This window comes from Camarhynchus parvulus, chromosome 2 (genome assembly GCF_901933205.1).
Source record: "Camarhynchus parvulus chromosome 2, STF_HiC, whole genome shotgun sequence".
Lineage (NCBI taxonomy): Eukaryota > Metazoa > Chordata > Aves > Passeriformes > Thraupidae > Camarhynchus > Camarhynchus parvulus.
Window position 1 is genome coordinate 32,347,199 of NC_044572.1, and position 12,532 is coordinate 32,359,730.

Below are 12,532 nucleotides of genomic sequence, written 5' to 3' on the forward strand. Positions count from 1 at the left end.
CCTGCCCTGATTGTTCCTAGAAAATTAGAACCCAACCTTGATCAACGCATGCTAGATATTTAATGAATAATTCCAAATCCAAGCCCAACAAGATTTTTACTCCATCTCTGACTGCTCTTTAATATGAAATTTCAGGAAAATAAGTAACTGCAAATCCAACTAATAACTTAAGCTTATTATTTTTTCCAACAGAAATTTTTGTTCACACACACTAGAGTTCCCTTTATTGGGAATTCTGATTTCTACACTACAATTTTTAAGGTTCCATTAAGGTGAAGTGAGCTCCATTTTTGAGGGAAAACATATAGAACACGTACATTTAACATTTAAAAATTAGAAAACAATTTACCAAAACAATAAAACATTTCTACTTTCAAAGAGGAAAAATGTATTAGACACATGGTGTAGACTACATATTTTTAAATAACATTCCTAAAGTTCAGCTGAGCATGAAAGTTAATCTTTCAAAAGTGAACATTCAGCTCCAGTTGTGTTCAAGGGTATTGGTACTAGGGAAAAAAAAAACCCACACCAAAAAAACTCCTAACCTTACTATTTTTATAAATTCTCTAGATATTTTTAGCTGGTCCCTTCTTAAACTGCAAATTATTTTATGGTAATACAATCTTTTAAAATGCATATGTGGCTATATATATACACACACATGAGAGACACACATATACATACACATTCTCTTAGAAACTACTGATTGGTGAGAAATAATGCAGAGGCTACAGTCGCAAGATAATCAAGACACCAAAAAATTTAAAATGGAGTAAAACCCTTCCCAGCTGAAGATCCTCTATTTCAAGGTGGTTTCATTTCTGTACTTAGTCCCATACCCAAGAAGACTCAGATCCCTCTTTGACTCATTATTGTGATCTTACCCAAATTTTAACTTAATTAAAAGCACAGCACACTTCATTTTGCATGTGAGTGGCAGTTTTCCATTCATTCAGCTCTGCAAAAGGACAGTTTGAGCAGATGCTGATTCCCCTGCACCATGAAGAGGCAGGCTATAGGGGAAGCACATGGCTGCTGGGGCTGTGTTGAACAGGAGACATTTTATACTATAGGTCCCTCTTGTGCCAGCTGCCACAGTAATACGAGTCAGCAAAATAACAATTAATGTTGTAATTTTTCATTTTGAAATTTCAATGTGTTGGGAGAAAAAAAAATTGGAAAACCACCTTTTTTGGCACCACTCTTTTACTGCATTTACACATACAGTATTTTAAGGTTTACTAGGGTCAATTAATATTGATTAATATGCACCTCATTTGCTAGGTATTCCACTACATATATCAAAATTTTTTCTGTGTTAAATATATCCATCTTTGAAAACACTCACAAACCAATACTGCAGATCTGGAAAGAAGCAAAAGGAGATAACACAAAATTACAATTTTTTGATTCTTACCCCAAAAACATGGGACCTCTTGCTTCCACACAGAAAATTTTCAAAGCCAAATCACATATTCCAGTTGATGACAAGGAGCAACTATCACTGAAATATCCAGATGGACAGACATGCCCAGAGAGGCTGGGTAGCACCAGCAAGCACTGGGCTAACTGGTCTCCCCAGCATACCCCCAACACAGACACGCAGGGAGATTTTTGGATGGCACATCCAAGATGTTTTCCTCATTTGGACAGCAGAGGTAACACAACCCCAGCAAAGATGCAGGGTGAAAAGGAATTCAAGTGCCTACATTTGACATGCCCAGGAAAAAAAAATAAAGGAGAAAGTATGGAAGCCTGAGACTAAAACTATAGAATAATGCTCATGTATTTGATTCCATCATGATTCTAGACAAAATAAGGGAAAGTTATGGTTTTATCTTAGCTTTCAACAGTAATTAGCATATAAATTTACATAATTTTATATTCTCCATCATTAGAGATGAAGAATGGACTCATGTGGAGATAGACATTTTGCATATGAAAATAAAAATACATTAAAATATAATGGTCTTGAAACACTCTAGAACTACATAAAGCACCTTGATATTGCTAATGTATCAAACCTATTCAAACTTTCTAATCCATCCCCCTCTATATACAACGCATGAAGTTGTCATCCATAATTAGATTTTAGAGCATTCCATTTTTGCAGGCGCTCTCTATCCATTTACTGATTCTGAATAACCAAATTCCAATAATAAATTTTACTCTTTAATGACAAGAAAAAAGGTCCTACATCAATGTTGTCTTGTGCCTATCTCACTGGGCTCACGTAAGGATGAACTCACCAGAAGAAAGAGTGTCTTAAGCTGTGGTCCATGCCACTGTGTATTTTTTACCAAAATCCTAGGACAATAAAATACTAAAAGATAAGATGACCCTAAGGAGAGAAACAGGTTTAAGCGGTGAAGAATCTCTTTTGTGAGGTTCCCTGAAGGACTAGCCCTGTCCATGGCTAAGTATTAGGTGTATTTTCATTCTGTCTGGATCCCTCTCTCACAGGCATTAGGAAAAGCATCACAGTTTCTGTTAGGTAGGTAAAATCTTAGGCCATTTAAAAATTTTCAGGTCAAAACTAAGCATTTGAAGTCCACCCAGTAGCTAGCCAAAAGCCATAAAAGGACTCCAGCACTGTAGAGTCCTATGCTCTGCACTTAAAAGAGTGACTGAAATGAACACAGCCCTATTTTATAAAAATGCCACCTTCAAGGTCTCAAAAATGTGGAAAATGTTATTACCCCATGCTTGAAGGGAAAAAAAGGGAGAAATAAAAAAAAAATCTTAAACATTTCCTGATCATATTTTTACTACCCTTGAATTACACTTCCAAAATGTTATTTTTTATTCCACTCCTTTAAAATTTACCATATCTATGCACAATTTAAAGTCCACTACAAGTATATTTCTCAGGGTACCTTCTGTAAAGGGAAGTTAGCAAAACAAGAACAAGACCAACCTTTCAGGACACACATTTACAGTTGTGTTTCATGTGTTCCAGCTGATTTTTAAAAACTACAGCAAGAAGGGATTTTTTTCTTAATTAATGATGAAACAGCATGAGGAACTATAAAAATTAAATTTCCCACAATGTAACAGTTAACATGGTTGGTGAAGATTATCTAGTTTTTTCATAACAACTCATTGTCTGTATAGGAATAGTCACAACTGGTGTTTCCACTCTAGTTGTAAAATTTCAAAGATTAAAAAAAATCTGTTCACATCTGCAAGAACAAATGTAGAAACAAATAAAAACTTTAAGTCACTATGTGAAGTTTTGGCCCTGCACTCTCAAAAACCCTAAGTTTGCACACAGAAAAGAGAGCAGATAGAGCTAAGAAATGGCATATTTTCTAACATGTCTTCTTTGAGCATATATCTACCTACTTGATATTTACAGAAGCAAAACTAAAAATCAATGCCACTAATTTATTTTTTTTAATAACTATGACCATTGCAGACTCCATGAATACTTTAGCCTCACAAAACCATTTCCCACCTTCTTCTGCACACGGGACACAAACCCTCATTATACTGAAAATTAGCAACACAATCCAGGTCCCATCTAATGGTCACTCCTGGAACACAGGTGGCTGCAAGGGGGACTTGGGGCCTGTTTTCCTCAAAGCAACCTTTGGACACCTCAGCATCAGAGGTGAAGCCCAGCTGGCAGGCCACCGCTCCCCCCAAAGAGCAGCATTACCTGTAGGGTGCGGCTCTCTTACCCACTTCTCCTGCTCCCTTCCCAAACAAATCCCCCAGAAAAGACACAGTGAATTTATTTTCTCAACAATGAGCCCTCCAGGTGGGGAAAAAAAAAATAATTAACCTTCCAACTGGAAAAGCACATCATCATTAGCACAACTGAGGTGTTTGTGAGCATTTTAGGTACCTGAGGGCCCCAGGAGCAGGCAGAGCGGGTCAGGTCTGGGTGGGAAGCCCACCTGGACATGGAAGGCAGGCCGGGAGGCTGCGCCAAGCACACCCCCAGGTGCCCAGAGTCAGCGCCTGCCCTCCCCCCTCATTACGCACAAGTGACATCAGGGCCATTTGAATAATCAGATTGCAGCCTACATCGCCTTGTGAGATACCAGCTGCTCCTGGGCTGCGCCGAGGCAGTGCCCAAAGCCTCGCACCACAAGTTCCACGTAGGCCATGGGCAGCCACCACCCTCCTGCCGCTTCCTCAGGAGAAAACTCAGCTGAGCGTGGATGTGACTAACGGTGCCCTGCCTTCCCTCGCAGTCAAAATCATTACAATGCCTCCTCTAACTTTTGCATAAAGTGACCTAAACCCTTAAATATTGCAATAGCCTTCTTCCACACCAAGGGGTCTGAATGCAGAAATGCTGCATTCCTTTGGCATTCCCTCGAGATTTCAATAGTAAGTCAGGAATCTACTCCTGAGCTTATTAAATGCTTTGCACCTCCCCCAAAGTAATTCCCCACCCTTCCATCAAGAAAACCTTGACCAGGGCTCTTTTTTCAACCGCAGCATATCTCCTGGTCTGTTTCTTAAATACTTCCAGGGAAATGGTGGGGGGGGGAGGAAAGCCACACACAGGCTCTCTCCTTGCTTCCTTCCACAGCAGGTAGGAAGGCAATTTTGCAAACCTGGGTGTGCCCACTTCAAATCAGAAGATCCAGCAAAGGCTGGAATGCAGTGACTACTGGGCCCAAGAATTTCGCCCTGAATAGCAAGCCAGGCACACTCCATGTCTTCCAGATTCAGCTCAACTTTATGGCAGCCCTAGCTGACACCACCTCTTGACCTTCCTTTATGTGACAAGGATATGGATTACCAAACCCTTACCCTTTCCTCCTGTGCACCTCAGCTGTCTCTGGAGAAAGATACCCACAAACTACCTTTGTGAGTGATAATCTACACACCCTGGTAAAAAAAATTAAAAAACAAAATAAAAGAAACCCCCATAAAAATCACGTTTAAGGAGGCTGTGAGGAGGGGAGCTAGGAGTCTCCATGAGGCAGCCTCAAAGCAGCAGAGGTCAATACAATGTATTGAATAATTTTGTTGCACTACAAAACAACTTGTGCTCTTACGAAGCAGTCATTTGACCAAACTATTAATCGTACTCTCGTGCTGAAAGACAGACTTGACGCATCCACGTTTTTGTTGTTTTTTTTTTTTTTTTAAATGGCGTCACTTCTCCAGCCATATCTCTCCAGCCCGCTGGAGAGCACAGGGCTCTTTGGAAAGCGCTTCCCGGCCTTCCAGCGTGCAAACACACTGGGTGGGCCTGGCCAGCAACACCCCCACCACACCCCAGCTGCTCCTACACCTTTCCCTGCTGCAAAAAGATACAAAGACTCTAATAAGTTACTTTGAAACCACCTTAACCTCTTTCACCAACAATACTCAACACTTGAAAACTGCACATTTACAAGTAACTAACAACTCCAAATATGCGCCCAGTAAGCAATGTTTAGAAGAACAAGGAAAAAAAATCTCCAACTTTTTGACACCCTCCTTCTTCTCCCCACTCCCCCCAAAAAAATTAGACATCTATAAAAGGAACAAGAGAGTCGCTATTACATATGAAGGCCACCAAATGAATTTTATGTGGCTCTCTATATTAGATTTTGGGAGAGGGGGAGCAGAAACAAAGGGGAAGGAAGTACAGTCATGAGAAATACAATTTAATTTTCTGTTAAACAGTAGTATAAATCTGACCTATATCTAATGCATTCCAACAAGATAATGCACAGTGAAACAGTGTTTAAACAAATAAGGGCTTTGGGTGAAGCAACGTGGGTATGCTGGTACAATTACATCTGCAATTTTTTCAATATGCCTATATGCAGGCAACACATGCCTAGAAAAGTGCTTGAAGCTCAATGCAGAATTCTTTTCAACAAGTTACAGACAGATAAATGTTTCTGATAATTGCTAATTCACAAATAGGACACGGTACCCAATACAAAGAATGGACTTTTACACCATTTCAGCTGGCAGCCGAAAGAACAGAAAAATACTTTTAAACACATTAAACAATGATTTAAAACCAAACAAAAAAAAGTTGGGGAAGCACCAGTGATTTTATATTTACCATTATATGAGTGTAATGAATTTATTTTCAAATGCATAAATAGAATGCTCTTTGTGCAAGCTTAAGATTAACAAGCATAACAGTAAATTTATTAAACTAATAGGAAATCCTCAATTTTTATATGTCCCATGGAATGGTCTTCTAAAATCTAAAAGTATATTCCATCTACAACAGTATTTTTCTATACAACATCTATTAAATGCAGGCTACTGTAATTCAAAACTATATGCATTGCATATTAAAGGAGAAAAAGCACATACACCATATTAATTTTCAGTGAAAAGTATCAAATAAATACAACCATAAAGAGTCACATGCAATGAATTTGTCCAGAGAGGGGTTCCCCCTTCCCTTAACTAGAGCAAAAAACCTCCATACTTTCTCAAGTGAAGCTTGCTTCTAACACTAAACAGATGATCAAACTTCTAATTCTCAAAATACCATGATACAGTGCCCATCGAGACAGATAAACCATCTTCTCCAATCAACTATTTAAAAAGACAGCAATTTTAAAAATAATCCTGAAATAGTAGAAGTCCCTTGTAATAAAGTTTCACAAACAGACATACTTCCCAGATTGAATAATGGAGTGCAGGAACAAGCACGTGGAAAGTTTGATCTATTTTTTTTTTTAATCTCTAGTGCATGCCAGTTTTTCTATCACATAAACATTTGTGAAAGAAGCAGGCTGAATTGCTATAGGCAGTGTAAAAATACTACTGCTTTATTCCAAATATTGCTTCTTTACATTAGGCCCAACAAAATTACTGCCTTGCAAAAATTAAACGTATGTTTAGAAATTAAGGATGCATAAATCCTGTCCTTACTGGGAAGGAGTCCTCCTCCTGCTGCTTCTATAGACTAGCTCAAAATAGCGATGATAAAATCCTCTCAAATACAGATGAGACTTCTACTATGTGCCTGTAAAATGCTGCAGATTCCAACATGGCAGGATCAAAAAAATATAACCACCAGTATATTTACAAGGTGCTTTTTGTTGCTGAAGCAGTGCTCACGTGCTTGCCCGTTATACAGTGCACAACACCACATTTCATTTCCTGCTAGCACACAGATTTTAACTCCTCTTGCAGAACTTTAAATTTTAAAAATCTACACGATCATTTGCCATCAGACCATAATAATTTGCTTCTCCCATAAAAAGGTGCTTTTTAAAAAAAATAAATTAAATAGTACCACTGCTGCCTGGCCAAGAGACCACATTATAAATACATGGGGTGATTCTAGAAACCCTCTCGGACTGCACTGAGTGCACGCCTGTGGGTTTGAGAAAGCGGTCCATTTATCTACAGGGAAGAGAAACACAAATCTAAGCATTTTTCAAATTGCTTCTCACTGGATAACTAAGGGGAAGGGGCGGTGTGGGGAATGGGGGGTGGGGGGTGGCCTGGGGGGTGTGGATAAAAATAAATTACCTTTGTCTTTTCGGGACCGAATGTTCTACTTCTATAAGTTTCCCATGCAGCTCCACTTTACCTGCCGAGATAAACAGAAAGGGGAAAATATTCGAGCGCGGCTGTGCGTCCCCGTCTCCAGGAGCGGGCTCGCAGGGGTGCGAAGCAGGAAACAGGAGCGCAACACGTTAGCCCATTCATCGGCAGCCCGGGCAGCGGCGGCGGAGCGCGGCCGCGGCGCCCGCCAAGGCGGCACTGCCGGCGCCCGGGGCCGCGCCGCTGCCGCGGGGAGCAGCGCTGCCCTCGCCGGGGCCCCTTCCCCGCCCCGCGCTGCGAACAGCCCGCGAAGCGTCGTGTGCGGGAGCTGGGCTCGGCCCCGTCTCGGGGAGGGGGAGCGGGGGCTCCGCCACCCCCCGTGCCGCCAACTTCGGGCGATTTTCTGCGCGGAAGCGGGCGGGAAGGGAGGCGCGGAGCGCAGCCCGAGCCCGTCGCCACCGAAGCAACCTCTCCCAGCAGACCTGAGCCCATCTTCTCCGAGGCAGCCTCTCTCGGCAAACCTCCGCAAAGCCGCTTCACGCGAAAATAATTTATTTTTTTTTTTAAGCACACAAAAACAGGATGTCGGGCCGGGAGCCGGCGCTGCTGGAGGCGGTGATGGGTGCGTGAGAGCAGCGAAGAGAAACCGAAATAAATAGCAGGGCAGCGCGGGGCGGGGGGGCGAGCAGGGCTGCCCCCTCCCAAGTTTGGAGCAATTGGGCGGTTCGCCCCCAGCCCCGCGGCCTAAGCCAAGCCGAAAGGATCCTCAGCCCGCTCCGGGGAGAGGCGGCCCCTGCGAGGGGCTGCGGGGGAGTCCAGCTGTGCCCGGGGGGTGTGTGCAGCGCTGCCCCGCGCAGGGCTCCGCGCCCGCAGCCCGCCTCCGCCTCACTGCACTCACCGCCCCCCCCGCCAATGCAGCGAGGGCCCCCGGGCGGGCAGGGCTGGCCGTGGGGCTTGGAAAAACATGGGAACCGCCGCGCCGCGGGTCCCTGGGCCCAGGCTCCCGCCCCTCCCCGGCCACTCCCGGGGGGCCGCCGCCGCGTAAGCCCCGCGCAAAGGCTCCACGGGAAGGCCGGGCGGCTCCGGCCGCGCTCGGGAAAAAAACAGTTCCCACCTCACCTGAGGGCGGAGGGAATGGGAACCCCCCCGGCCCCCTCAGCACCCCCCAGAGCAGCGGCGCGGCCCAGGCCGCCGCTGCAGCCGCTCCGCGGCCGCGGAAGAGCTCGAGAGGCGGGAGCCGTCGGGGCTGCGGGGAGAGGGCGGGGGTGGTGGAAGGGGCCGCTCACCTGAAAGTGCCTCGATGGCCTTCATGGCCCAGCTCTCGTCGGGGCAGTCCACGAAGGCGTACCCCGTCTTCACCAGGAACTGGCCCGAGAAGGGTATCTTGGAGTCCTTAAAGAGACTTTCCAGGTCGAGAGGGCTGACGTTCTCGCCGAGGTTGCCGATGTAGAGCTTGTTCATCTTCCTGGCGGCTCGGGGAGGCGCGCACCGCGGGCTGCAACCCTCGTCTTGCGAGAGGAGGTGGGGAGGAAGGGGGAAATAAAACAAAATGCGATGGAGGAAGGAGAGAGCGAGAGAGAGAGACAGGGAGAGGGGAAAAAAAAATCAGATCTGCAGCTTGTGTCGTCCCTCCCTCTCTCTCTCGAGGGGTAAAAAAAAAAAAAAAAAAAAAAAAAAAAAAAAAAAAAAAAAGCGTGGCCAAACGGGAGCCCTAAGTGCCTGCCGTGCTACCCGGGCGCATGGGGAGCACGGGGGAAACACCCAGCGCCGGGGCCGCGGATGGCGGGCTGAGAAGAGGAAAAGGAGGAGGGGAGGGGAAAAAAAAAACTACTTTTTTTGTCTTGCCCCCAAACCCCTTTGGCAGCAGCAGGCGGACTATGAAAATGTCACACTACGTGCATGCAGGCGCCGCCTCTCCGTATTAAAAAAAAAAAAAAAAAAAGAGAGAGAAGGGGAGGGGGGAGGGAAGGACGGAGAGAGAGAAAAAAAATTACTTGAATATTCCGGCTTTTTGAATGAGCCACGTGTTCAAACTACAAATCAACTTCTCACGTGAGGAATCCCAGCTCTTCAATTAGCGAGTGGATGGGGCGCACACACACTCACGGAGGAGGAGGAGGAGGAGGATGGCTGGGGTGAAGGACGGGGAGAGGGCTGGGGGGAGGCTGGACAGGACAGGACAAGTTTAGAGAGGGCCGGAGGGCGGGGGAAATGGAAACCGGAGTTGGGTGGGCTCCGGTCTGCGCCGCCTCTGCCCTTCTGCGGGGGGAGTTCGCTCTGCGCGCCCCCTCCGCCCAAAAACGGCTGGGCGGCCGCACCTCCCCCCGTGTGAGCGGGGTGTGATCCCGGGGAGGGAGGGGAAAAGGCACCGCAATGCCCGCCCCCCGTCCCGCTCCTCCCCCGCCGTGCCAGGCGGTGGGGATTATTCATCGGGGTCGTGCCTGGGCGATCCCGCTCCCCGGCAGTATGGGCTGGGGGGAGGAGGAAAAGGGAGAGGAAAAAGAGGGGGTGCGATGGCGGGGGGAGGCGGCCGGCGAGAGAGCGGGATCCGCTCCCGCGCAGCGCCGCCGCGGCTGCGTGCTGGGGGGCTGCGGGCGGGGGCGGGGGGTCCCTCCAGCCCCGGAGGAGCCCCATATGGTAATGATCCCGCATTACTCGCGGTGCCCCTTGCGCTGCTGAGTCCTACGGAAAGGAGAAAGTGGGGGAGAGGGAAAAGAAAAAAAAAAGACAAAGGGGTGGAGGAGAGTTGGGGGATGATGAAGAAGAGAGTCCTGGGGCGAGGGAGCTGCCCGGCCCCGGGAGGGGCGGGGGGCCGCGCTCCCTTCCCATCTGGGCAATGGTGGACGGCGTGGGGGGAAACGCGAAGGCACCGTTGCCCTCGGCTGGTAACGGCACACAAAGGGATTTGGCGACCCCCCCCTCTTTTCCTCCCCCCTTCCCCCTGCCCGGTCTAAGGAACCATTCATAATTCTCCACATTCGTACAGATACAATGGTGGGCTTGTGGGGGAGGGGTTTGGGGGTGTGGAGCCTTTCCAGTGCAAACAAAACGTTGCCTGAAGATGAAGAAAGGATACGGAAATGAAAGCCAGCACTGTGTTTAATATAGCGATCTAGTAGGTTTTGTTTAATAATTCGACGCACTTTAGCCGAAGGTTTCATTTATTCCGTGATAGGCTTCTTGTGGTACGTTTTAATAGGTATAACCATGGAAAATGGTTAAATACTTTTATTAGTGAGCAGTGACTGGATTTCCACATGTCCTGTAGCATGTCTGGAAATCTCTGGTAAAGAGGAACGCTTCCTAGCTTTGTGCCTAACTTCTAATAAGTACACAATTAAAGAGGGGTGGTTTAAATCTCCTTGGAAGCCGCGCAGGGGTCAGGCTTTTGTTACGCACGCTGCGGCCGCCGCAGCTCGGCGATGGTGGTGGTGGTACCCAGCGCTCAGGGGGTGAGTCAGCCGCTGAAGATTTCTCTTGTGGTGGTATGATGATGCAAGGAGACATGGCTCACCATGAGGCTGGAGCCCCAGACCATTGTGAAATCGTCAGGGGCTGGGGGAATGCTGCAGTAAGTTGGAAACACGGCCCTTTTGTTGTGCACATCCAAGCGGTTGGTTGACCAAAACCCTAATATTTGTAATTTCAACCCATTGTTTAATCTCAGGGTTATTTTAATGAACTTTTAATTGTCAGGTTGTGATTGAGGAAATCGTGTGTTTTGTGTTTCACTAATCAGAATTTAATCACAATTTCCATTTTGTAGGAAATTAGCAAATAATTATCTTGGGGATAGAGAGAATTTTTTCCTAGGGATTTAACCTGTTTATGACTTTTTGATGTTGCATGTAGAATTCTTTCCTAAATGAATTTGTATTTCATAACCCCACTCTCCATAGTCTGCTTAAAATAAATAATTGCTTATCTAAGTTAAAAACAGCCCCCTCCAAACAGCTGAATTCTTAGTTAAACTTGTGAAAGGAATTAGTCACTGTTCCTGTAGATTAATTGCATTCTCTATAAATTTGATTTGTACTGCATCTATAAGGCAGGCTGCATGTGCTCATTTCTACATGGTTGGTGTATAGCATTATCTGGTATTTCCTCTTAAATTGCTAAACAGGGTGCATATATTTCTTTTAATATTCTGGTCTGAAAATCTGTTTAGTTAGAAGATTTCTTTAAGAAATGAAGATTGAATGTTCATGATAACACTATGCCTTAGTTGTCCAACAACACCATAAACTGCTTTGTAATCAGATGGTTGGGGGAAAAAAAAATCTCCTTACTTATTAGCAATCCCCCCCCCTCTTTTTTTTATATTCTGAAAACCTCTTGCTAATAAGCTGAGATATTTTCTGTAAATCTAAGTAACGTATAGCTTTGTTTGTTAAGACGTGTGGGTTGGTTAGTGGTTTCAAGAGTAATTCCAAATCTTGAATGCCAAAAAAGGTAATTCAACAACAAAAATTGATTCATGTTGCCTGACAAATCTCTGCTTCCCTGCATAGATTAATATAGTTCAGACCAGTTGGGCACCCCCAAATGTTAACATTATTGAGAACATAGCTTAAAAATTTGAGATGTATTTTATTTTGGCAGTCAAAAATCAAATGCGTGAGCACACAACAGAGCATTCCTCCATCTTAATGTATTTTTTTTATTTACTTCTGTAAGAAAAGGCATTATTACAAAAATTAAATTTTTTCTGTATTTCATTTGTTTGTGTTTATTGCCCACAGAAGCCAAGAAGAAGTTGAAATACTTACATAAATATTGCATACAAGGAAGCACAGCCAATCTTTAATTAGCAAGGGCTTTTACGACATTCTGCCGTTTAGAATTAAAACTCAACCATGTGCTTCTCCCCACCTCCGGGTGAGAATCCGAGGGCCTCCGCCGTGTCCGTCCCCCCCTCTCGCACGGCCAGGGGCGGGCAGGGCGCTCCCTCTCTGCCCCCTCCCGAGGCCCGAGCCCCCCCGCTCCGCCGGGCTCGGCGCACGGTGGGTGGGTAGCACCTCGGACCGCCCGCAGCCCAAATATTTCCCATTAAATT

The 12,532-nt window shown here is 45.6% G+C and overlaps 1 protein-coding gene across 1 annotated transcript in view; it reads right to left on the reverse strand.

Annotated features, from left to right (window-relative positions):
* The window catches only part of IGF2BP3 (insulin like growth factor 2 mRNA binding protein 3), a 112,969-nt gene extending 103,220 nt beyond the window's left edge, over positions 1 to 9,749 (reverse strand). The window contains exons 1-3 of the mRNA XM_030969005.1: positions 9,471 to 9,749; positions 8,763 to 8,984; positions 7,462 to 7,522 (exon numbers count right to left, since the gene is read on the reverse strand). Of these exons, the coding sequence (XP_030824865.1) occupies positions 7,462 to 7,522; positions 8,763 to 8,937 (236 nt within the window). The 5' untranslated portion in view covers positions 8,938 to 8,984; positions 9,471 to 9,749. The remainder of the gene's footprint in view (positions 1 to 7,461; positions 7,523 to 8,762; positions 8,985 to 9,470) is intronic.
* Between the last annotated feature and the right edge of the window lie 2,783 nt (positions 9,750 to 12,532).